The sequence below is a fragment of the Cibotium barometz genome, chromosome 52, assembly GCF_041138505.1.
Source record: "Cibotium barometz isolate CiBa-2024 chromosome 52, ASM4113850v1, whole genome shotgun sequence".
NCBI lineage: Eukaryota > Viridiplantae > Streptophyta > Polypodiopsida > Cyatheales > Cibotiaceae > Cibotium > Cibotium barometz.
This window is the reverse complement of record NC_141097.1, coordinates 15,351,322-15,379,061: the sequence shown is the minus strand read 5'-3', so window position 1 is coordinate 15,379,061 and position 27,740 is coordinate 15,351,322. Positions and strand designations below refer to the sequence as shown.

The 27,740-nt window shown below is 41.6% G+C and overlaps 1 protein-coding gene across 2 annotated transcripts in view; it reads left to right on the top strand.

The window, feature by feature from the left end:
- Positions 1 to 24,157: 24,157 nt before the first annotated feature.
- Positions 24,158 to 27,740, top strand: part of LOC147608854 (DNA topoisomerase 1 beta-like) — a 43,267-nt gene continuing 39,684 nt past the window's right edge. For both annotated transcript variants that reach the window (XR_015264305.1, XM_086788153.1), the window contains exons 1-6: positions 24,158 to 24,457; positions 24,735 to 26,029; positions 26,118 to 26,312; positions 26,528 to 26,608; positions 26,698 to 26,757; positions 27,453 to 27,547. Coding sequence is in view for 1 of the 2 variants with exons in the window: in XM_086788153.1 (XP_086644279.1) it covers positions 24,445 to 24,457; positions 24,735 to 26,029; positions 26,118 to 26,312; positions 26,528 to 26,608; positions 26,698 to 26,757; positions 27,453 to 27,547 (1,739 nt within the window). In the remaining variant the exon portion in view is untranslated. The remainder of the gene's footprint in view (positions 24,458 to 24,734; positions 26,030 to 26,117; positions 26,313 to 26,527; positions 26,609 to 26,697; positions 26,758 to 27,452; positions 27,548 to 27,740) is intronic.

Here is a 27,740-nt window from a genome sequence, read left to right as displayed (position 1 = left end):
GCCAGTGAGCATGTCACAAAAGACTCAGAGGCTCAACAAGCATGGCTCAGAGGCTTAAAAAGCATGGTCTTGGGCAAAAGACTCAGAGGCCAAGTGTCCTGCCTAGGGGACAAAGATAGCCTACATCGGCATACCAAAAGAACCCCCTCTCGCCTAAACTAGGGGCAAAAAGGGTATGATGGAGAAAAGCCTTTAATTGAAAATAAGGCGTTACAAAATCCAAAAGGATCCAAAAATAAATAACTCAGATTTTGGGGGACTATACGGGTAGAGAACCCTTGACTCATACAAAATATGAACCTTAGAAGTAGAGGAAGAAACCTCCCTCCATGCCGGTTTAGATCCTTTTTCGCCATCATTTACAATATTCTGACACTTGATGGGCAAGTGTAGGATGAGTACTTGCAATGAGATGATTCATGATTGTGCTTGTAGTGCTAACGAGCTAATGAGGCTGAACTCCTTTATTGTGCTTTGCACTTGTGTAGGGATAAAAGAGGGAGAGACCTATGAAAAGATCTAGCTTAATCTTAATGCTAGTGTAAGTGTAAAAATTGGGGAGATAAAGAGATGGAGAAGGAGAAGGAGAGGGAGAGGAGGGGAGCAAGCATCATCATTCATATACTCACATAATCCACTAGCAAGAAAGCATGCATCAAAGAGAGAAAGAAAACATACAAGAAAGCATCACCACAAGAGCATAAATATAGAATTAGTTGTGATAATGTGATTATATGTTTTATCAATAGTCAAAATGACATATATACAACCTCATATTTATATGTCTTGTTTCTCAAGTAATGTCTAGGGCACAAAAGCTTAAAAAGTTGATTACCTAGGCTATGTATATACTACTAGCATTACACAAGTCATAAGCGTAGAGATATTATGATGCCATCATTACTACACAAGTTATGTATTCCAATTGCATTGCACAATTGTAAGCTCGGAGATATCCCAAAATCTATTACATGGGGAGAACTTAGTACGAACACAAAAAAAGATGTGACCCAAAAGGTGATGTCGTGCATTCAAAGTAATGTTAGCCATGTAGAGTTTCACTGAAATGAGAATATTATGATAGCACTAGGGTATATCCAAGGATGTGCATAGGCTTAAATTTATTAGATTAAAAGCTAAGAGAATAAGGAGTCAGAGAGTGGATGAGTTTTGGATAAAGGACAAGAACATTCATAACTCAAGTTGTATATATAAGTAAAAATCTCTACACTCAGCATTCTTTACATGCTATTTTCAGCCCCTTTTCAACTTTGGGAGCTCTCCTTCCCTCTATCCCTGGGGGTGCATCTCATTACTCTCCATGCGCTTAATTTCATAGTTATGAGTGTTCTAGCTCTCATATTAGCTCTTGCCACCTCGTTAGCTTTGCTTGAGTTTGTGTTATGATTTGAAGTTTATATGAGTAGAAAAAGATTACATTAACTTATCTTCAATAGTGAAGGAGAAAGATTTAGGATAAGAGCTAAAGTTAGGGTTGAGTGAAGCACGAGCATGGGAAGGGAGTCAAGATAGGAAGATAAGAGAGAGAGAGAGAGAGATGAGCATGAGAAGGGATTTAAGATAGGAAGATGACAGAAAGATGAGCTTGAGAGAGGAATAGGACATAGCGTGAGGATGGTAGGAGAGTGGGGCTATAGCTTTAAGATAAGATCTAAAGTTACGTTTGAGTGAGGTATGAGCATTAGAAGAGAGTCAAGATAGGAAGATCAGAGAGAGATGAGCTTGAGAGAGGAAGAGGACATAGCATGAGGATGTGCTAGGTAGGAGAGTGGGACTATAAAAAATGCTTGTGGAGTCAAATGGTAGAGAAATCTTCTATTATAATTTCCCTTGTGTTTTCTTCAAAAAGGAGTAGGGCATAAGGAGGCGTGGACCTTAAAGGAAATGGAAGGAGGAGAGAAGAATAGAGTAGTATATGTTGCCTTCTCAATCTTAAATAAACATCCCTTCATTTTACTACACTCCTTAGTTCACTTTGCACTCTTTTGTTTTACCACTTACTTGCATGAGTCTTGCACTTGTTTTACCACTTACTTGCATGAGTCTTGCACTTGTTTACACCACCATTCATTCTATGACTTGGCTACAACACGCAAATAGCTTATTTTTCCACTCTCTTACTCAACCAAAACTCGCTTACTAGCTTGTTTCACCACTTGCTTGCTGCACAACTCTTGCACTTGCACTTGTTTCACACTTGCTTGCTGCACAACTCTTGCACTTACACAACTCTTGCTTGCTTACTACACAACTCTTGCACTTGCACTCATTTTCTCACCTTGTTTGTTCATCTAAGTTTATAAGCCATAGACAACAAGTAAGGCTTCAGATCTTGGATTCACCTTCAAGCAGTGAGAAAGACTCCAATCACTACCCTTGTTAGTTTGGCACTAGCTCTTATAGGTATTAACTACAAGTGAGAGGAACGGGGGTTGAAGCAACATTAAATGCATTACCTTAGGATTTGTTCAGTCCACTTATATCATATGAATTTAAAAAGCAACACACCTTTTAATTAAGTCTTGCCCATGAATTGGATAAAACATTTTATTTGAGATTTGAATATTTAAAATTCAAAGGAATATTATATTTCTATAATATAATGTTGACACATCATACTACTTGAATAAAATAACACCTCTAATAATTCTTCATGCTTAGTTCTTGGGCTTTAAGTATTGGATTGATCTTCTACTTGAATAAAATAACACCTCTAATAATTCTTCATGCTTAGTTCTTTGGCTTTAAGTATTGGATTGATCTTCTACTTTAATCGCTTTGGTCTTTTATCTTTTATTATATCTTCATGGAGAGGATTTATCAAGAAGGACAAGGCTTAAATGTTAGCTAACTATGTGAGACAAAGGCTCATATGACATGCTTATGAGTGGTGTGCTCTCATGACGGATTATTGTATTAAATGAACTCCATATCTCTCCTATTTATAGGTTTTCAAGGGAGGTATATAGATGTGCTTATACCTAAGATACAAAGAAGTTCGATTGTAGACTTGCACCTTTTAGTATGCTCCTTAAGAATATGATAGTGTAAAAAGATTTTACATCATTAGTTTGAGTCTTTAATTTTTCAAATGTGGGAAAAATATGAATACATGGATGAAAGTAGCGAGATAGTAGGGAGAAAACAAAGAGCATAGATTCATTATATTGTGTGATAGAGAATGATAAAATAGGAAGAAACATGGATATAATGCGAGGGAATAGGATATTTAGAGGATTTATAGGTTATTGTCCTTCAATGATTGTTTTGAGGCTAATTATATAGAATAACACTTTATAGTATCACTAATGTGGGGAATATGGCTTAGAACAATATGGTTAACTATAGTCTTCATATAATGCAACTATAGAGAGTTATATATTGATGGTTTTTGGATTATAGGGTGGACTATAGGGAACATGGGTGAAGGATAATATGTTTTTTGATTGATTTAATGAAAGTAAGTGCTATAATAATGACCACATTGATTTGTGAAAGGACTTGATGAAGGCAAGTGCTATAGTAATGACTATATTGATGAATTAAAGAAGGAATAAAAGAATAATAGTGTGGAACTATGTGAGGATTTTAGAATATTTTGGGTAATTTTAATAGTTTAGAATTATGTAAAGTATGATCTTGTTGGATTGTTTTAGGATGTATTTGTACATTTATGGATGGTAAATAAAAATAAAAAATGTGTGAAATAATGGGTCAATCGGCATTTATCATTTTTTCCACCCTTGAAATAACAGGTCAATTGGCATTTATCCATTTTTCCACCCTTGAAAGAGGTGACGCATCCTCACATGAAAATATGGATCAATTGGCATTTATCAATTTTTCCACACTTGAAAGGTGAAGCATCATCACAAACGATGCTCAATGAAAACTTTTCCTCATATCATATGCATTCTCTAGAACTATGATGTGTTTGAGATATTTTATGACTTTATTTATTAAAAAAACTATAGAACTTTATAAAAGAAATCAATGAATCAAGTGAGTTATCTTTCATAAGTGACAATGAAATTATGAATAACTATAATTGGAGGAGGAGGTGGTACTATCACACTAACTATGCCAAGGCTACATAAACCATTGATCAATCACTCAAGAAAATATAAGAATTTCTTTATTACATATTTTGAAGGTGCATCAAAACGCTTCTGTTGTGTATAGTTACAATGGACATAACCTTAAGATTCTTCACAATAATACAAAAAGGAACATTTTGCAAGAATATAGAACACATTATGGAAATATAAATCATCAGCATCAATTAAAAGTAAAATTGTAAACTAGACATCCTTTCAATTAGTAGAACACATTATGGAAATATAAAGCATCAACATCAATTAAAATTACATTCTCATTGGCATTGAATGATCTCCAAGAATGTTGGCCAAGAAACCACAAAAATGAGAAACAATTGCAATTACATTCTCATTAGCATTGATCTTTAAAGTTGAATGATCTTTAAGAATGTAGGCCAAGAAACCACAAAAATGAGTAGTTACCTTCATTGAGGGATTTGCATTTTCATGAAGATTACCATAAAAGGACTTGCAGTTCATGTACTCCAATCTTCTAAAACTAAGGGCCAATTGATGGGAAGGTCCCTTGAAGTATCAACCTTCAACCTTCAACCTTCAACCTCTATCTTTGTCTAGCAATTATTGCATCAAAGAGGGTGATACTTCACATTAGGAGAAGGATTAGGAGAACATATAAATAATTTGGGTAACCTTATGAAATGAGGATAAGGAAGTGAAGAATAAGAAAACTAAAAAAAAAGGTGGGGTTATGAGAAGTGGTAGGTCATATGTGGAAATTCATCAAATGGTGTGAAAGAAGGTGAGATAAGTAAGGATGAAATTATGGTGTAGGGATGGGAGGACAAAAGAATGGAAACTTGGTCATAAATGAAGTGGATTTACAAAAGGGAATATAGGGTCTTAGCCATTGTTTGTAGAAAAGAGCAAAATTAGGAAGAGGATAGGGAGTTTTGCTTGTTTTGCAAGTGCTTTTTGAAAATATTAGAAATAGAATCCAAAGAAATATTGTACGAGAGAGAGTTGTAGAGTTTTTGGACTTAAATAACTTTGTTTCTCTAAACCTTGGTTGATTCATCCATCTACGAAGGTTTTAAGTTGGTATTGAAGTGGTTTGGTAGTAAAAATTTACCTAGTTTTTTGTGCCACAAGATTGCACATTGCTACTTTTGGGCCTTAAACGATGGAATTTGGCTTGAAAGCATTGTAAAATTTTTAGAGATTTTAAAATTTGCCTTAGGGAAATTTTTCTAATTCCTCACCACAGGCTCCCAAATAGGGATGTTATGGTTTGCAATCTCCGTAGGGAGCATCATTATCAAAAATTATTTCATCGACATCATTGCAAATGTTTCTTTTTGCTAGTTTTCCCTTTCGTTATTATAAATGACCAAGTTAAGCTATGTGTGAACCATTATATTTGTGATGTGTGGAGAGAGAGAGAGTGCGTACTCTCAAGCTTGCTTTGAGTAAGAAAATTAAAAATGGCATGGATGCTACCGCTATTTATGTCCTACCTCTATGTGTGTGTCCATCATGTTCTTGCTTGAAGTGTAATATTTGCTCATTTTATCATGTTGAAGTAGATGGCATAGCTCCTACCTCTATTTGTGTCCATTATGTTCTTGTTTGAAGTGTAAGATTTGCTTGTTATCATGTTGTTTGTCAAGCTTATGGGGATGGTCACTGGAACTTACGAACGACAAGTCACCTAGACTATTCTAACCAATGAGTATAGGAGTAAGCACACACAAATGTTAGGGGAATCCATCACCTAGACTATTCTAACTATGGAGTAGAGGGGTGAGCATGCATGAGTGTCATGGGAATCCATCACTAAGGGGGAGTGCTAAAATAGTGATGTGCATTGTGTCATTAAGGGGAGCATGGAACTTTGATTAGCTAATGTGTCACAGTTTGTATGGTTGTTAATATAAAGGTTAGTATACTCGATTTGGTCAAAAGAGAAAGGAAAAATTTTGGGAACCTCTCTCTTTGACTTCCCCAATTCTGAGACTGAGGTCTTGCATTACTTCGCATTGAAGGTGAGGGTTGGTTAGGGGGTCTACATATAGGGTTTCCTTGATTTTGATGAGAAGGACCTTGATTACTCTGGAAAGAAGGAGCTGGAATTTGAGATCTTAGTCCTTGACTTCCTAGTCCTCCTGAAAACCTTAATCCAAAAGGAGTTAGGCATTCCATGCTACGATGACCGTATCCTTGGCAGTTAAAGCATCTAATTCCTTTATTCAAGGATGGAACTTTTGAAGTTGAGTTCCAGGGGATTGTGTTCCGAAGAAAAGGCCTTTCTTCCATTATGGAACTTCCCGTATCCTGAGTTTGACTAGGACCTTGTTGTCTCTTAGGAGGCAATAAGTTGGATTCACTTTTCGGGGTTAGGAATCTTTTGTGAAAGATGATGGTGTTGGCTTCGGCGGAACCTTGACAACAAAGGCCTTGGCGAAATTCTTTGCCATCTGCACTGCTTCAGCGCCATAAAAACTGGCTTAGCATTTTTCACCAAGGTATCCAAGGATTCGTTCATTCCCCGAATTTCAAAATTCCTTTTGGAACACTCTCAAAAACGTGCTGCACAACAGGGAAAAAATTCTCGGGAAAATTTTTCATCTTGAGACAGAGATGGAAAATAGGTTTTAGGACCTCCTCTTCCATCTGGGAAGTTCCTAGCATACTTTTTCTAGAAAAATATATCAGGTGCACGTGTAGCGGCTAAGCTAATTAGGGCAAACGGACACCCATTTGATCCAACGAAGAGTATGCCAAGCCTTTGAGGCTGTAAAACGGGCTGTGGGAAAGTATAAAAAGCAAAATAAAAAATAAAAAAAATAAAAAACAAAAACAAAACAAAAAACAAACAAGCAAATTGTGATTGCTCATTAAGGAGCATTTAGGCACTCTGACATGGCCACAATAGAAGGATTGCCAGGGATTACACAAGGACTGAACCCAATGGCTGACATCTTCGAGCCATTGAGATCTATGCTGCAAATTCACCTCCCAATGCCATTGGCCATACCTATAACAAGTGTGTCATCGGGTTTTACACCCCCTATCACTTCGATTCCACCGGGCTTTGGCCCCTTGCTTAACATTTCCGCAAATCCTATAAATATCAACCCTTTCCTGAATGCCCACACCTTGGACATACTGACTAGTCTAGGAAGGGGGGTGTCCCAAGGACTCAGTGAGTCTCTTCCAATAAGAGCACTCACATACGGCCTTAGTGACTCATACAAAAACACGGTCGTACAAATTTCTAAAATTATGGACAAATATGACTGAACAACAAACCCTGTTCAATTCATACAAATGTTTGAACAGAGATGTGAAGCCTTTGTAAATCCCAACTGCCCCACTAAGGTACATGCGTTGAACTTATGCTTAGAAGGAAAAGCTAGTTGATGGTTCATCGTATTGATGCCGGCGATCAAGACCAACTTCAAAACCTTGAAATCAGCCTTTATACATGGCTTTTCCAGACAAGGTGATCGGTGGAGTGCAGTGACAGAACTCTATTCAATTGAGCGTCAACCCAATGAATCCATTAGAGATTTTTTCCTTAGGATAAAACTCTTGGACTCACGTTGTGAGTCATGGAAAAAATTAAACGATGTTTAATTAAGAAGATGTTTCATGATGGGCTTGAAGAATAATAGCTTACACAACTTGATGATTGTATCCAATCTAGAAACATTCAATCAATGTTGTAAAGAAGTAATACGTTTAGATGTCAACATGCTAGAAGATGATCATGCTTCAAGGTGTTCCTCATCTAAACCAAGTGAAGCAATGGCGAAAGAAAGATCAATCTCGGAATTGACATTCCCCGAATTTTATGTAGCCTTGCTTAAAACCTTATAGCAAACATCCCTAAGAGAGGATGAAAACCTTCAAAACCAAACATCCTTAATGCCTCTAAAAGTGAGGAGCAAAATGCCTTGTGTTGAATAAAATCACTATAACGACCATCCCAATCCTTATTGTGCATACAAGGCACCTGTTCTTCTATACTGCAGATATTGAAACAGTCAAAAAGAATGTAAAAGACAAGACCTCAACATGGGTAGAACATGCTTCAAAATAGAACCCAAAAGAGAAAACAAAACCTTCTAAAACCAAAAAAAGACAAAGGACAAAAAACTATCGAAAACCAAGGTCGAATTAAAAGTAGGGAAAAGGAGTCTGTGGAAGGACATAAATCCAAAAAGGGACATAAACACAAAAGATCCAAAAGCTATACATGATGCAGAAGCATCCACATCAAAAGACACAACACAAACCACAACACCCATATGTGCGACACGGAATACAAAACTGCACCACATAGACCAATCAAGAAACTAGAACCCACCCAACACCCCAAATGGATAATAATGATCACATGACGTATGTGGAACGCAAACATCAAGCTCAGGAGAGCATGCTTAGCTTGGTTGAATGTCTTACTACAGGGTCACCGGTTATGATTAAGCCTCATAATGCCAATCCTAAAAGAGCAACCAAGATTCAAAGCCTAGAAGAGTACCACTTTCCCTTTCAAGAGAGGAACATACACTCTCTACAGAAGAGTCATTTGAGACAAATTGTACGATCTATAGGCTTGAGAAAGCACGTGAGGAATTTGATGATTCCCTTACAAGATTAAAACAATCTCTCAAAACCTCATTTGGAGGAATACTCTTCTCATGGGTGATAAAGCCAGCATCAGATCAACACTTGCACCTTTAATGGCTCAACCTAAGTTATACAAGGACATAACGAACTACATAAAATAGGACTGTGAGGATTCACAAGTTTCCAAATAGCCCTCATTAAGAATTGTCAGCAGAGGGCCAAGTGTGCCAGTGTACGCATTGGGTACTCTTGAAAAAGCTAAGACCCAAACAGAGAATGAAAGTGAATGGGAATATGAAACAGACATAGAATTTGAAGCTGAAACAATAACCAAAATGCCCATGGTTCCTTTGGAAGATTCTATCATGGTGTGGTTGGATTTCCCTACAGGAAATGATGTTCAACGCAAACACGCATTGATTAGCCCTCGAACTAGTCATAACATCGTGAATAGACACTTGGATGTCATTGGGACAACCTAAACTCATTCCTACAAGCAATAGTCTTGCAAAAGGAGCCAATGAACAAAACATTGAAGTTCCAGGTTACTTTAGATACACTACTCAAACAATCAATGACGATATGGAATTTACATTTCATGTTACTCTAGATTCCCTTGAGTATGATGTCATCTTTGGTAGACCTTGGATAAGTGAATCATTGTATTCACTAGATGAATCCATGCAAACAGTCACCTTGGACACTCTTGTAGGCAACGTACAATTGGTATTACGGGAGGAAGAAACCTTGCAAAGTAGCTAGAACTTCCAACATATCTTATTGAAAAAATCCCTAGGATTTTGGTTGGATTGGAAATTTCAAATAAAATCACCATAGCTCAAGCACAGCTTTATCCAACATGAGAACACAATCTCATGACTCTCGAGCTATGGGATTTGTTAGGTCAACCAACACTTACGGCACATCCTGAAAAAGGATTACCTTTACACAAGACTTGAACATACCATGTTTGGGGTACTTTGAACATACAATGTATATTGAAACTAACCCCCTAACTTGCAAGTTTTTTGTGGTTGAGTTTGTGTTGGAAGCAGATTTGATCTTGGGGCATTACTGCCCAAGCACCACTGTGCTTTGCTAGCGATAGAGTCATCATGATGGTCAACGAGACAAAAAGTGGACAATACCATACTGCCAAGAAGAGGATCCAACTTTAATGGATATCTATGATGGTGAATGCAAAAGGATACAAGCCTCTTCCACAAAAGCCCCTCTACACAATGACCTACATCTACGCCAACGAATGACTGCATATACTCCTTCAATCCCATCCTCACCTACGAAGTTCGATGTGCCAAGACCTCACAATCAACATCTATTCCTAAAGCAATTCCCACAGCCAAAGCATCTATCTCTAATAGGGAACTCAAAGGAAAGGCCCGGATCCTATGCATCTTCATCAATAAACCTCATCAAAGGAGACAACCACATGCTCAAAGGCCTCGTCATCTCGACAGCCACTCCACAAGAGACTCTAACAAACAATGCCCATGAGTCTCAAACCTGCAACCTCAGTGCTAACCAAAGTCAAGGAGGGCCCTAAACCTTCCACATCACCCCAAAAGAAAACTCCACCACACAACAACCACAATCAAGATATCTTAATAGTATCAAAATGTGGGTGGAGAAGCAGCTACTTGTAGCTCAAGGCTACTATGAAGGTGCCAATCAAATTTGGGTGCCTCGACAGTCACAAACTCTTCCTCAAAACGAAGCACTATAAAGCCAAGGAAGAAGAAGAGTCCTCCACAACACCGTCCACAAAAGCCTATGCGAGTTCCTCAAAGAACTCCACCAATGCAACAAGTGTGGGTACCAAAAACACTAGTGCAAGCACAGGGGTACTACCAAAGAAATACCAAAGCTTGGGTCCCCAAGTGCATCACAAATTTCCCTAAGCTTGCACAAAGAAGAATGCCTCAACACCAAGCACATCGGCAACCAAATTACAGTGTTCATCAAAGATGGGTGCCTGTGCATGTACTTCAACAACAAGGATACTATGATGGTAATTCCATCATATGGTTGCCAAAATCGAACAATGTGAAGAAAACCTCACCCAACTTCACCTATAGTTCGACAAGAATGGAGGCCCAAGCAACAGCAAAACAAATCCCTCAACCACTCTCGTGCATTCAGCACCAACACAAGAGCTTGTCTATTCAAGCAAACAATCAGCAGTCTTCCCTACTACCTCGATATCATTTTAGCAACAAACTCAAGATCAAATACGGAGACTTAAGAGCACATCAAGAACAAAATAACAATGCACTTGTCACCCCTTTGGAAGTAAGAAATGATCGCACAAGAAGCTGTTGCTTGCAAATCATGACCTAGATGACCCATAAAATAAAATAAAATAAGAAAGGAGTCAAAATTTGCAAATTCACGGAATTCCATCTCACGGAATTACAATTCAAGGAGTTCCATCTCACGGCTAAAGAACCTGCACTTTCATAATTTAAGCCTCATTATTACGGATTAAGCCATATCACACAATAGCCACTATATATTTGTTAAGCTTATTGCGTACTATTATTTTGGCTAAATTAATGTAGCAACTACTCTATGAGTACATATCCATACTCATACACTAGATAACATTTGCACACCAAAGCCTCACCATCGACAACTTCCATGTACATCTCTGGATGGGGGGCCATGGTGGGCGAAACCCTGGTCAATGATACAACCCATCGCCTAGAATTTTCCTTCAAATTACAAACCTCTCCAAATGACACCACCGACTTTACAAATCAATAATCTTCAATCCTTGATGAAGATATCTATATTAGCCTTGCAAGTCGACGTAATTCTTTCGATCCTCAAGTGGCTACTTCAACACATAGTAGTTTAATAAGAGTCTATGTGACTCAATTCTTGTACTTCATGTAAATTTGCTTCATAAGAGCACTTAAATGTGCATAAAAACATAAAAAGCACATGGACAGAAGAAGACAGGATCAGGTCCTACTCAACAACATTTGATAAGAATCCTGTCACACAAAGGAATATCATCACAAGCCATTTACTTCAAATGATGAATGTCGCTTCAATGAATCAAATGAGAAACTGAGAATCATCCTTCTCTCCCATTATTAATATCTCTTAGTGTCCCCACTAACAAAAATCACGTGTAACCTTGCCGATGATTGCCAAAAACAAAGTGAGCAAAATAAAAAAAAATAAAAAAAGCTCACACAAATATAAAAAATATAATCATTTACAAAAACCACCCACCCCGTTAGGAATTCCCAATACACCACTAACCTCTTCATTCATTAACTAGCTTTTCTTATTCCTTCTAGAGGAACAAAGACCATTGAACGTCATTCAATATCAAAGCCATCGACAAAGCTTATTCATTCTCCCCACACAAAGGTCTTCAATGATCACGCGGACGCGATCGTCATCAGGAAGGGGGAAATGTTAATCCAATTCTAGGATTAACAAAAGCTATCGCCATTATCTTACATCAAGGAGTCACGATAGATACACCAAAGGGTCATACATTCATGATATGAAGCAATAGTGTCCAAAGCTACAGCTTGGACGGGCGCCCGTAATGGTGTGACGGAGTATTTATTGGCGATTCTCGCTTCAAGAGCATGTGGTAGCAAGTTAGGATGAAGTCCTAAGTGATTTACTTCATGGATATATCATGCGAGTAGTCATTGTAATAGCATTAGGTCTCTTATGAGCCTAATGTGCCCGGCCGACCACAGTTTAAGTGAATGTGAACACTTATGGCCATGTATATAAGTGAATTTCTCTCATAATACAATATACTCTCCCATTGTGCAATAGAGTCTTGCTTGCTAATCTCTCTCCCTAATGCATGCTAGTGAGTGTGTGTGGGTTAAGTGAGGTGAGAGGAGGGACGAGGACCCATAGCGCAACGCACCGGTGTGATAACGCTCGCGGGGAGACGCGTTGGAATTGCTTCTCAAGGAGTTGTGGAGCTTGGAGACCTCAAGGGTTACGAGCTCGGCCATTGGGAAGATCCTCACGATAGTTACAGTTCACCAGGTAATCCCTTTTTGCATGTGTTTCAAGGAGGTTTAGGGTGATCCATAACAAAGAACCACCTTACTCTTTTCGTTGTAACCTGTGACATCAAAGTACTCCTCCATAGCTTCGATCCACTTCTCTACTGTTTCTCCCAGGTGCTCTCCTTCACCTTTGATGAAAGGTCGAGGCTGAGATCTTTGAAGAGCTTTGCAAATATCTGGGTCGAGCTCTTCCTCATCGAGTTGGGGGTTAACATTTCTATCACGACGACCTCGATCCATGATCCTATCAATACAAAAATTCTTTGTCAAGTCCCTTTTTCCAACTTAACCAAGACACTCAAGAATCTCACATGAAAAGACCACTTTATTTACAATTCAAATCCAAAAGGAGTTAAACTTTAGATCCAACTGATTCTGGGGTTTCTTAAGGTTTGGTCAACCCTCTCAGAATCCTGGGATAAAGATCCCTTCTATAAGAAGAAACATACAAAACTCATTATCAGAAAATAGTTCATTATGTTTCACTTGTAACTCATGAATTTTTGACATTTCTTGCTTCTTGGTTTATCAACTTTAACCAAATTCGCTTTGATACCAGCTCTGGGATCCCTGCCCCCTCTGTGCATCGAACTCTTGAGTGCTAGCAACGGAAGTAGCAATCTTGCACGCAAGGCAGAGCTTCCCACTCAGGGCCTCGCTCGCCGGACGAGAGACTAATTCGGCGGTTCTTCCAAAACCAAACCCGGAAAAAGCTTCCCTCGCCTAGAAAGCATAAGCAATTCCTCTAGGAAAATCTTCTAACGTAGTCAAGGGCCTTATCTATCCTTTGTATTCCGACCCAACCCGTGGGTCACATGGCCGAATCAAAGGAGGAACTTGCACTTGGTTAATAGAGACCAACGCTTTTTTTCCATCAAAAGAGGCACAGCCATTGATTCTTTTTCATAGAATAAGTATTATCTTGTGACTTACTTTAGCTATCGTAACTTGAACAGAATTGAATTTTATTATAAGAATCCATCGATCTAGCCTAACCCCATCTAATCTCATGGGTTAGCCAACCGCCCAACCACTGTATTGATAGGATCCATTATAAAAATTTGGTTATGTTTTGTCCCGGGTACCAGGGAAAAGATTTCCCAAGCCCCCTAGCCGGCACTCATGCAAAAATTAAAGACACACCACTTACACACCCAATATGAAATTGCATTTTCTTTGATTCAACTATTTCCAAAACAGCATTGCAATGAAACCACAGTGTTTCCATGATATACTACCCATGAGTATAATTTCATAAAATCCATATGGACTCTCCGTTGAAGATCAGCTAGATCAACCAACAAGATCCATGTAAAAGAGCCATGAACTCATCCGTTGAAGACCAGCAAGGCCAATCAACCAGATCCATGCCCGTGTTCAGAAAACAACTCCAACTCATCTTCTTCCTCGTCGCATGCGTGGGTATCCTGACGAGCACTGTATGGTCAGCACCCTCTAGGTTCCTTCGCTCGCAGGTGACCTAGCGCTTCACTCATAGCCGCTTCCTTGGCCCCTCATCCACCGTACCGGAAGCTCACCATTTTAACTGAATCGAGGCTGGTCAAGACCTTGGCCAATCCTGCCGCACAAGACGTCCTTCTTTGACTCTCCGTCAGCTGTTTCAACATTTCCACTTAGGTCCCCACCACACGACCTCATTCCAAAAGATAGTCAAAATGCTTCCCCCATCATTCTTGACGTAAAACAATCCTTAAAAACAAATTTCACATACAAATACAGTTTCCACGCAAAATTCCCATCATTACTCATCATTCACATCATTTCTCATCGTCTCGTATCATTCTACATCATTTCTCATCATTCCATATCATTCCATATCAATTCACATCAATTCACATCATCTCATATCAATTCACATCCATTCACATAATTCCACATCAATTCACATAATTCCACATCAATTCACATTTCACATCATCCCACATTAATTCACATCCATTCACATTGATTCACATAATTTCACATCGATTCACATCCATTCACATCATCCCATATCAATTCACATCATCCCACATTAATTCACATCATCCCACATTAATTCACATCGATTCACATAATCCCACATCAATTCACATCCATTCGCATCATCCCACATCAATCCCACATTCATCCATATCATCCCACATCATTCCTACATTCGTTCACATCATCCCACATTATTTTCACATTCGTTCACATCATTTTCACATTCATTCACATCATCATACATCATTTCCACATTCATTCACATCGTCCCTCATCAGTTCCACATCACTCCACAGCAACCCACATCATTCCCCATCAATCCACATCACTTCACATCAATCCACATTATTTCACACATCACCCAGGTTAAAAGTACGGTTACTCTACTTTTTATACTGATAGAACTTTCTAAGTCTCGGCCATTACTTGGCTCAGTTAAAGGTAACTTTCTTTCCCGACTAAATTCAGTTAAATTTCGTTCTCTTTTGGACCCTCGGTCTTTTCAAGAACTCCAGATTCCTTTCCCAGGGAATCTAGGAATAAGTTGGTCACAAGTATTTACATTCATCCAACTAAGCGTGTTTCAGGTCTTTTTTCTGAGAAAATCTCTTTTCATGTTCAAAATGTACCCAAGATTCCATTTCTCAAGAATCTAGACGTATACTTCAATTTCCAGAACTTAAATATGTTCGTGATTCCTCTTTCTGATTAAAATTTTATCCATGATTTCTAGATGCATTCCTATGAATATTTTCTCATTCTTATCTCAAATTTTCTAAAATAAAATATACTCAATATTCTTCTTTTTGAATAAAAGATTTATTCATACGATCTCATGGGATTTACAAAATCAATTATACCCATAGTTCCTCTTTCTGATTAAAAATTTATCTATGTTTTCTCGATGCACCCCTATGAATATTTTCACCTTCTTTTCTCTATTTTTACAAATTAAAATATCATGGAAATCTATCTTTTAGCATAAAATATTTATGCACACCTACTAATCCATTTTATCTAAATGAATTATATTCCTAATCATTTTTATAATTTTCATAATTTGAATGAATCTAGAAAATTTATGCATAACCTTCTTTATTTTTCTGACACAAATGAATAATACTCAAAACTCCACTTTTAGCATAAAATCTATTATGCATAAATTTATTCTCTAATGATTTAAATTTTCACGTAGCTTCCCCACATTTTCTATGAATGATAATACTCAAAATTTCACTTTTAATATAAAAACTATTTATGCATAAATTTTATTTTCTAATGATAAAGATTTTACCATAACTTCCCCATATTTTCTCTGAAATGAGAATGCTTAGAATTCTACTTTTAGCATAAAAATTTATTATGCATAAAATTAAATTTTTTAATGATAAAAATTTTACCTTAGTTTCCCCGCACTTTCTATGAAATGAGAATGTGTAAAATTACACTTTTAGAATAAATTTTATTCTACGCATAAACTCATTCTCTATTGATGGATTTTTTGCCATAGTTTCCTCGTATTTTCTATGAATTGAAAATGCTCAAAATTACACTTTCAATATAAAAATTAGTTTATGTATAAACCTAAGCTTAAACATAAACATTAATTCATCATAAATCAAGAAAAGCATGGTTTTAAGAGGAAAACCAAAAATATATAGATGACATACTAGTCAGCATAGGTTGGCACAATGAGATAAGAGTGGTTAGCTCATTAATGTCATTGTGTTGGTTGAGAATGAAGCACAATACTCATGGTGCGCTTTACACACCTACATGCTTGAGACATTGGTGCTCTAGGGTTTCCACTTGACTTGCCTTCAAACATAGACCAAGGAGTCTAACACATTCATGAGTTAGTGGGTGCCATATCCACACGTGGGATCCCCTCACAAGGTGCACCATCCCATGTTTCTGTGAAAGTTTTAAGTGGCTTGTCAACTTTTTGTCTAGAACGAGGGTGGTAGCATAGTTGTATAAGGGAACGACCCTTTGAAAACTCACAAGTATGAGCAGTAAAAGTTCACAATGGGCTCTGAGGGCGTGGGTGTAACAAGGCATAAACTTTCCCTTGAAATTTTGCTTGCTCTCCCATTCCATGATCGTAAGATAATTAGTCCATTGTACTAAAAACCGTCAAACACTCTCCCTCAACTCTCTTAATCTCTCAAGATATATCACATCATTAGGGTGTCTTGCAACATGGGTGTTCCTTCATGCATTTATTTATCATCTCACTCACTTTGATAAACATACACTAACTCTCTTTAAGCATATGAGACAATGATCACATCATAGTTCACAAGTGAGTTGTCACACGACATAGAGTACAATTCCTTTTATTGCATTTAGAAGTACCACCACACATTTGTTGTTATCTATAGCAATGTTCATTACATATGATAACCAAGAGTAACAACTAAAGACAATCCTCCATAGAGATGAGAAGTGTACACCAAGTAGATAATAGATCTTCTTTATTAAGATTCATCGTATACAAATTATCAATGACTTATACCTTTGAGATTATTTGTTGTCCGTTGTCTCGATGAGAACTTGCTACTAGATCTTCAATGTGTACACTATTGTGTACTCATGAGTTGTTCTCGTGTGCCACTTCTTTTTCTTGAGCACACTCAAACTAATCCTCCAAGAGAATGCCTAGTGCATGAGAAGCCATGTGCAAGCTATCATCATAGAATGCACCTCGTGCACTCACCACGTTCACTCGGTGCGCTCACGATTTCCCTCGTGAACCTAGTGGTCACTTTACTCCATAGTGATCCGCTAGAACACCCTTCTACCTATATCCAAGGGTGTAGGCAAGCTAATCTCTCCTCGGTCATGGTTTGCAAGGACTACTACGTCAATCACTTGCCTCTACGACTTCCATACTAAAGCCTAAGATGCCGTGTGTCCTCACGCTGGTGTTGCTTGTCCAAGCACACTCCATCGTGCTTATCTGAAGCCTCTAACTCCTAGGAATCTAACTCTCAACCTGAACTAGACTACCCACAATTCGACACTCACTGTCAAGTGGTCACCGTATTGGCTCCACTGTCCGACTCCCCATAACGGCTCATCGGTGATGTTACCTAAGTGACCACTCTATGAGCCAACCTCACGTACATTGGAGCATGGTTGCCCATCCCAACCATCCCAGTGTCCTATCGGCTCGATTGTCCATCATCAGCCTCATGTCATGTCTACACTCCAAGCCGTGCACAATCCATCGTGCTGCTTGGTCAACCATAGTATTAGACTACTCCAACTCCATAGAGAATCACTTCCTCAACTTCTATGCACACCACTAGTATTAGGTCTACTCATGTTAGAGCATTGGTCTCATGGTCCATCGTGAGATGACCTTACAATGTCAAACGGCCCACACAACTAGTCCACCACCCATGTGGACTCCTAGGTGTGTGCTTGTTGTCTCTTAATGAGCATCCCACTTAGGAGTGCGGCTAGGGCTCTCCATAATGGTACCTTGCCCATGTGTATGCCGGTCAGCTCCAAGGCAAGCCTAGGCTCCGTCCATTTTGCCATGTGGCCTCTCTAAGCCAACACACCATCACCTTAGTGACTCATTGGAGACTTGGCACCTCGGTACCTTTGCCTTCGTTGTAAGCCGGTCCCCTCTTCATGACCTCACTACGTGACTATGTCCATTAAGCCTTGGCGACCCTGTTCCATGCAAAGTGCATGGTCGACCTAGCTACCTACCACATAGGCTAGCCATAGGTACCCATTGGCCTTGTGAGACTCTCACACCATGAAGGTGTCTCTCCGACACATGGTGGCTCCCTAGCCCACCATTTCAGCCTCCTTTGCATTGCACAGGTGGCCAACACTTGACTTCGCCTTCCTCTTGCACACAGGCTCTATCCATCCATAGTCGGCCCGACTTCGTGTTGATGCGCAGGCTCAACACGGGGCTTGGCTCCCACCTAGCCATGGCAACACCTCCTCCATGTGGTGCGGCCATTTTCTCTTCATGGGGTTTGGCATCCCCCTTCACCAACCTCTGCGGCCCCTTCAGGTGCTTCATATGCCAGCTACCACACGGAGCACGGCTCCATCATGTAGCCGTCTCCTTCGTGTTGCATAGGTGCCACAGCCGCTCCCCCTCAGGACCTCCTGGCTGGGCCTCGTGAGGTGACCACCCCGGCCATCCCCTATGGCCTTCCACGGAGGGGTTCTTGTGGCTTCCGATGGGCGCCACCTTTGGCTCCCACCATTCACATGTAGAGGACGCTCTCTCACTACCGGGCGGCCCTCTTAACAAATGACCAAGCCCCCTTTGCTGTAGACTAAGGTAGGCTCCTTATAATTAATGCTCCATGTTCTCCTTTGTGAAGCCCAACCTTCATCGCAGCCACTTGACGTCCCACATCACGAGACCATTGGTATCTCGAGTCATGTTCATGACCATAACCTGATGCAAGCCGGCCATGCCCAAACTCTGTATCACGGCATGGTCTCTGCACACACGCTCTATCTGTTGAGTCGTCTCGCGAGATGCATGCTCCATAGCACATCAAGTTTGCGTGTGCATCTGAAACACACTAACCGTATATCACGATCTTGATTAATGAGCGAGCTCGTTACACTCCCCCATTCGATTCAAGACCCCGTCCTATAGAGTCACACGAGTCTAAGGAACGATTTAGGCTCGACTTCCATCTAGGATTTTGTTAAGCCAAGGAGTTTAATGGATATCCTTCTTTGTAACACCCTCGGCTCCCAAGCCTCTCCATAGTGCTACCAAGCTATGTGATTAGCATCTCGTATAATAGTGGCTATCACACTCCCATCTTGGCATAGCTCAAGTTCTTAGTACTGTCTCCAAGTGATTTGAGTACATTGAACCTCGCATTTATACACTAGACCTCCTCCCATGGTCATGTGTCACAGTGGACTCTCCATCGCCACTTGATGCATAGGGTAAGGGTTCCTTCCCTTTTCCTCTGAACAAGCCCATTATTTATAGTACTCCTCACCATGTGACACACCCTTCAACTCTCTGGTACTTCCCCTATAAGGCAACATGTCTAGTTAGATATTTCAAATCCAAGGGGTCGCGAGTCTCATGTACTTGTTTTTTCTTCAACTGTAGGTGGTCACTATTGGCTTAGAGACAATTCGTCTTCCAAAAGAAGCATTTGTCTTACGAGTTCCCCTTGCTTAGGTGAAATCCCATCTCCCACTAGGACTCTAGGGTGTGCACTACTCCATCCATGTGTGCACTTATTCTCTTCTTTGGGTAAATTTCTCCACCCATGGTCTCTTGTGTCTCAATCAAGAAGACCCATCATAGCAATTGTGTTGGATAACACAATGTGCCTCTTCTAGACCACTACCTCGCAGTCTTTCCTACTAGCAACAAGTGGTGAAGTCCTCTCTAGAACTCCTTTATTTGTCCCATCCTACTTCTCCTAACTCTTGGACCCATCTTCTTTGCAAGACCCTCTTCTTTGATGAAGCCAGGATTGCCTATGTGTCTCTCCTAACCACGTGCTAAAATGCATCTAAAGGCTCACTAGCGGAGATCACCCCATGTGATCTGGGTTGCAACTCTCCTTTACTACAACTTCTCCTATCAATGGATCCTCAAGTAAGGATGCCGAGACTCCTTTGGCTTACTCTAAGTATGCCAAGGACGACACGAATTGTCCATAAGTACCTTTCCATTTGGGATTAACCTCCTCATGCCAAGACTTAAGAAAGGATCCCAATCCTCTCTTTCTTCTTACACCTTACTCGGCCTCATGGGGCGTCCCCATGTGTGAGATCCACCTCACCACAAGGTTAGCCATCATGGCTCCATGCATGTCACTAAATGCAACACACACTCATGCCCCATTTTCTACTTACGAGGAATCTTCCAAAGACAATCTCCCCCTCTTTTTATAGTGGAACCACCACACTCCATAATGAATGGTCTTGGTGGTGTACTTCCGTCTTACACTCACCAACATTACCCTTTTTTTTAATGAGTTGAATAGTAAGAATAAGAAGTACTGAACCAAAAGAGAAGTTACCAATGTATAGCACCAACTCGAATGGTTTGTTGTCTTTGCTCTTGCTCAAGGGTGTCCGCTTCTTTTGACCACACTCATGCTGAGCCTGGGTCTCTCTCTATGCGGTATAGACCAAACAAGTGTTTCCATCTTTCATGTCTTGCACAAGATTCTTTAAAGTATGCTTTTTTAGGTATACAAGAGGTCCTCCAATTGTCAAGAGAGATCTTCATGGCTAAGTCTGGTTCCTTGCCATCTTGAGTGCTTGATGGTATCATCTTCGCTTTGATACCATTGTAACAAGCCAAAATCTTTCCCCTGAAATTTTGTTTACTCACCCATTCCATGATCGTAAGATGATTAGTCCATTGTACTAAAAAATGTCAAACACTCTCCCTCAACTCTCTCTCAATCTCTCAAGATATGTCACATCATTAGGGTGTCTTGCAACATGGGTGTTTCTTCATGCATTTAGTTATCGTCTCACTCACTTTGATAAACATACACTAACTCTCTTTAAGCATATAAGACAATGATCACATCATAGTTCACAAGTGAGTTGTCATGACATAGAGTACAATTCCTTTTATTGCATTTAGAAGTACCACCACACATTGTTGTTATCCATAGCAATGTTTATTACATATGATAGCCAAGAGCAACCACTAAAGACAATCTGTCATCATAGAGATGAGAAGTGTACACCAAGTAGATAATAGATCTTCTTTATCATATTTTTATTACATATGATAACCAAGAGCAACCACTAAAGACAATCTGTCATAGAGATGAGAAGTGTACACCAAGTAGATAATAGATCTTCTTTATTAAGATTCATCTTATACAAATTATCAACGAGTACTTATACCTTTGAGATTCTTTGTTGTCCGTGATCAAGAACTTACTACTGTGCCACTGTTTTTTCTTGAGCACACTCAAACTCCTTCTCCATGAGAATGCCTAGCACTTGAGAAGCCATGCGCAAGCTATCATCATAGAATGCACCTCGCGCACTCACTACATTCGCTCAATGCACTCACGAGTTCCCTCGCAAACCTAGTGGTCACTCTACTCCATAGCAATCCACTAGAACACCCTCTACGTATCTTCAAGGGTGTAGGCAAGCTAACCTCTCCTAAGTCATGGTTTGCAAGGACTGCTCCGTCAGTCACTTGCCTCTAGGACTTCCATATGAAAGCCCAAGACGCCGCGTGCCCTCACGCCGGCATTGGTCGTCCATGCACACTCTATCATGCTCGTCCGAAGCCTCTAACTCCTAGGCATTTAACTCTCAACCCGAACTAGACTGCCCACAACTTGACACTCACTGTCAAGTGGTCACTGGATTGGGTCCATCGTCCAAGTCCCCATAACGGCTCATCGGTGATGTTACCTAAGCGGCCACTCTATGAGGATGCAAGGTGCCAACCTCACGCACAGTGGAGCACAGTTGCCCACCGCAACCAGCCCAGTGTCCTATCGGCTCGATTGTCCATCATTGGTCTCATGTCATGTCTACACTCCAAGCCGTGCACAATCCATCGTGTTGCTTGGTCAACCATAGTGTTAGACTAACTCCAACTCCGTAGAGAGTCACTCCCTCGACTTCTATGCATACCACCAGTATTAGGTCTACTCATGTTAGAGCATTGGTCTCATGGTCCATCGTGAGATGACCTTACAATGTCGAACGGCCCACACGACTAGTCTACCACCCATGTGGACTCCTAGGTGTGTGCTTGCTCTCTCTTAACGAGCATCCCACTTTAGGAGTGCGGTTAGGCTCTCCATAATGGTACCTTGCCCATGTGTATGCCAGTCGGCTCCAAGGCAAGCCTAGGCTCCGTCCATTGAGCCATGCGGCCTCTCTAAGCCAAGACACCATCACGTTAGTGACTTGTTTGAAACTTGGCACCCCGGTACCTTTGCCTTTGTTGCAAGCCGGTCCCCTCTTCATGACCTCACGGCCAGACTATGTCCATTAAACCTTGGCAACCTTGTGTCCATGCAAAGTGCACGGTCGACCTAGCTACCTACCACATAGGCTAGCCATAGGTACCCCATTGGCCTTGTGAGACTCACACCGTGAAGGTGTGACTCCGACACATGGCGGCTCCCTACCCCACCACCGCACGGAGCTCATCTCCATCCGTGCCCGACCAAAGCCTTAGACGCAAGTCTCATAGGTGGCAAGCTTACCACATGCGGCTGTCACGACCCCCCTAAGCGCATGACTCCAAGCCACCGACAAGCCAATGCGCATGGCGCTTGACGCTTCGCCGTTTGTGAGGTTTGGCACCTAACAAGCCAACGTTCCCTGCTCTCCATGCACATGAGTGCCAACCTCAGGCGGCCAGCATATCCGTTGGCTTGGCCTTAGCCTCATGACTACGACACTCTTCACCTCCAGTCCCGGCTACCCCAAGCACAAGGTCTCGACCCTTTGTATTGCGCAGGCAGCCAACACCTGGCCATGGCGACTTCGCCTTCCTCCTGCACACGGGCTCTGGAGAACGGCTCCATCATGTAGCCGGCTCCTTCGTGTTGCATAGGTGCCACAACCGCTCCCCCTCAAGACCTCTTGGCTGGGCCTCGTGAGGTGACCACCCCGGTTGTCCCCTCATGGCCTTCCATGTAGGGGTTCTTGTGGCTTCCAAGGGGCGCCACCTTTGGCTCCCACCATTCACATGTAGAGGATGCCGTTTCACTACCGGGCCACCCTTGCACCTCTTTCCTTTAGACTAAGGTCCGTTACACATACCCCACCGCCCATGTATGGGTGGGGAATTGGGCGGGGGAGATTGCCTGCCCGTGAATTATGGGCGGTGGATACCCCCACCACATCAGCATGGGCAGGCAGGGGTATGGCGATGCCTAATGGGCCTACAGTAGGCTCCTTATAATTAATGCTCCACGCTCTCCTTTGTGAAGCACACCATTGTGGCCAACCCTGCAACCACTTGACGTCCCACATCACGAGACCGTCGGTATCTTGAGTCATGTTCATGACCATAATTCGATGCAAGCCAGCCATCCCCAAACTTCGTATCACGACACGGTCTAAGTACACACTTTATCCGTTGAGTAATTGTCGCGGGATGTGCGCTCCATAGCGCATCAAGCTTGCGTGCGTCCTAAACACACTAGCCGCATATCACAACCTTTATTAACGAGCGGACTCGCTACCGCAGGGGTGGGGTGTGGGTGGGTTGGTGGGTGTGGGCTCCATAGCACATCAAGCTTGCGTGCGTCCTAAACACACTAGCCGCATATCGCAACCTTTATTAATAACGAGCGGACTCGCTACCGCAGAGGTGGGTCCTGCGTGAACGACCCTTAAGACTTCACACCACAAGTGGGGCTTGTGCCTGTCTTTGAGCTCCTGTTTCACACACCACAGAAAAAAAAAAGGCCACTCAACAAGTTCTGTGTAACTCTACCCCCCCGACCCACGCCCCCCCCCACCACCACCAACACTCACACAGGCCTTGGTGGAGTGCGGAACACCGCATGTGAGATCATTGCAGCTTGGGATCCTTCACTAGCCATTGTATTACAGGTTAATTGGCGAAAAATTACGCCTGCCGCACAATCCTCACTGCAATTTAATGTTCCAATCATCATCACTGCCCCAGAGATTGCCGCGAAACGATGTCGCATTCGAGTAAGAACCTCCTGTTGTTAGGAAGGTCTGATTGCTGGCTGCAAATTGCTTTTTGATGTTCTGTATACTGCTCTTGCAAGGGTCTGATTGCTACTTGGGATGTGAACTCCTTTTTTGATGGGCTGTGGACTGCTTTTAATTGGCCCGTTAACTGCTTTTTGATGCTCTGTAAACCGTGTTTTTTCTGGGCTTTCTGCTATTTTGCTTTTGCTTTGTTTTTGTTTTTTTTCCTTCAAATAATTTAGTTTGGTTTTCTACCTCATTCTGTGCAAATTAGATTTGGAGAAGTCTAACAGTGGGATGCATCAAAAGCAATCTCTGCCTGCACATGGGAATGTTTCTAGCAAAGGTAAAAACCTAGCTCCAGGGCAGGTTTCTAGCCCTGGACAAACTCATCAAGCTGTTGTCAGATCGACTGTTTCTGCGACACTGGGTAAAATCTTGCCCCCAAATTCCAAACCAGCTCCACATGTCAGTGGAAACCCTTCTACGTCACGACCTTCCACCCCAACAGTCAAAGCCAAACCTGTATCGATGGACAGTGATTTGGATGATGAAAAACCACTTGTTTTCCAGACCAATGCAGCCCGTGCCCCTGTGGCGAGTGTACGAAAAAAGGATCACCTCGTAAAGGGCATGTTGTCATCTAGGGTGAATGCCGACATGGTAAGAACAGGTCCTGGCAATGCTTGCCAGCGAAGCACTGATCAAGTTTCTGATGATTCTGAGGATGACAAGCCTCTGGTAAGTAGGGTGCCCATTAGACCTTCTCCTGAGGTCCCAGCCCGAGACAACAGGGCAGGGATGGATGACTCTGATGATGATGATAAGCCATTGGTCTTGAAAAGGGCATCTAATGGGCTTGCAGTAACAGGCCGCCCTCTTAAAGCTCTGGTAAAGGAGGACTCCAGTGCCAAAAAGAGGCCTCCTGATGAGAAAACCAAGGGTGATTCTGCTGCAAAGAAGCCCAAGCTATCTAGCACTCTGCCCAAACCATCCAGTACACCGTTAGACCCAGCACCCAAACCACCATCTAGTACGCTCAAATCCTTGTCTAACTCGACACCCAAACGACCCTCTAGCACAATGCCCAGACCACCATCCAGCACAACACCCATATCATCCATGGCATCCCCCAAAACGTCCAGCAAACCATCCACAGCACCATCCAAACCATCCAGTGCATCACCCAAGCCCTCTAGCACACTGACGAACTCTGCAGTTAAGATGGACATAGATGAAGATGAAGACGATATCCCTCTGGCTCAACGGATTCTTTTAGCGAAAAATGTCAAGAAGACTGTGGTTGTAAAGAAGGCTGCGGGTAGCTTAACGACCTCTGTAGCCGCGAAGAAGGTGGTGGAGGCCAGAAAAGCAAAGCTAAAGCAGCAGCAGAAGTTAATGAGTAAGAGAGATGTGAAAGGTGATAAGAATGCACCTGGTGCAGGCGGTGGGTTGAAGTGGACCACCCTTGAGCACAATGGGGTTATTTTTCCTCCTCCTTACAAGTCTCATGGTGTCAAAATGCTATACGAGGAGAAGCCTGTTACCCTCACTCCCGAACAAGAAGAGGTCAGCCATGATTGTATAACGAATATCAAGAACTTAAAACTGTTTAGAATGGATAGACTCATAATTTAGTGTTTTTGATTTGTTGTAGGTAGCCACAATGTTTGCCATCATGCGTGAAACTGACTACTTCACGAAGCCAAAATTTCTGTCTAATTTTTGGAGTGATTGGAGGCAAGTTTTAGGGCCTAATCATGTGATACAGAGCCTGGAGGGTTGTGATTTTACCCCCATTTACGAGTGGCATCTTGCAGAGAAGGAGAAGAAAAAGCAATTGTCATCCGAGGTGAACCATTGTCGTTGTTGTTGTCAATACGCAAAGATTAGCCTTGTTAGATAATTTGCAGTCGGTCTGGGGGGCACCACATTGCCCATTGGCCATAACCGTGCTTGAGTTCGAATTGGGACAATTAATTATGTAATATAAAATCTGTAACAAAAAAGAAAATTTGCAGCTGGCAAAAAAAGTCGTCTGCCTCATTTTATCATTGTTATGGGCAGGAGAAGAAAAGGCTAAGAGAGGAGAAGCAGAAGCAAGAAGAGAAGTACATGTGGGCACTTGTGGATGGCATTAAAGAAAAGGTTTGGTGTTGTAGATTCTGTTGTTGTGGTCATAGATATTGAAGATCCAAAGACACTGACTTTGGTTGTGCAACTATGTTGGACTGTAGGTTGGAAATTTCCGTGTGGAGCCCCCTGGCTTGTTTCGTGGCAGAGGAGAACATCCAAAGGTCTGTTCATGGCTGGGCTAGATTTTTCTTCTCGAGAGTTTTTGGTTATGTTGACCATACAGGTTAGAGTCCTGCCCTTTATTCATCATCTTGCACTCGGCTGCAGCGAGTGGGGGTTGAACCCATGACCTCTGCGTGGGACTTGGAAGTTGGACCCCCTAACCACTTTGACTACACAGCTCGGGACATGGCTGGGCTAGAATTCAAATAAATTATGATTCTTCTTTTCAAACGTTCCTGCATCCATACTTGTTGTGGGTTCCCTTTTTAAGTCTTTCAATATGCAACAATCATATCTTGCCATGTGTATCAAGATCTGCCTTGGACCATGTGGTATACCGTATATTATCCAACATTCAAGAGATGCTGGGGTAGTTTGCTTGCACCATGCGTATTGAGCCTGTAGGGTGGGGCCAGGAGGTTGGTGTATAGGCCAACACATTGACTGCCTGGAGTACCTTCAGCCAAGGCGGGGCCATCAACAGTATGTGTAGGCAGGCAGGCACCCTAGTCAGCATGGGCAGGCCACGTGCACATGAGCCTGCTGGTGGGGCATGGGCTGTAGCATGGGCAGCTGCAGGCATGGCAACCTCTAGGCGGGCAGGACATGGGCAGCTTGTATATTATATCTTGTGATTTTCACCTTGACAAGTATATTGAACTGCTGGCTGACTTGAGATTGTGTGCATTTTCAGATGGGAAAACTGAAGCGACGTATATTTCCTGAGGATATTGTTATAAATATTGGAAAAAATACACCGATACCAGAATGCCCAATGCCTGGTCGCAGGTGCCATTTCCTTGTAGATTGCTATGTATGTAAATAAAATCACAGAACCTGCTTTTGAAAAAAAGGGGCAAATGCACGTTAAAAAACCAACACACAGAAACGTTTACAAATTTTGGGCTCAAATGCACCTTAAAGAACCAACACACTGAAAGGTTTACAACTTTAGGTTTAAATTTTTGTACACTAATTGGGT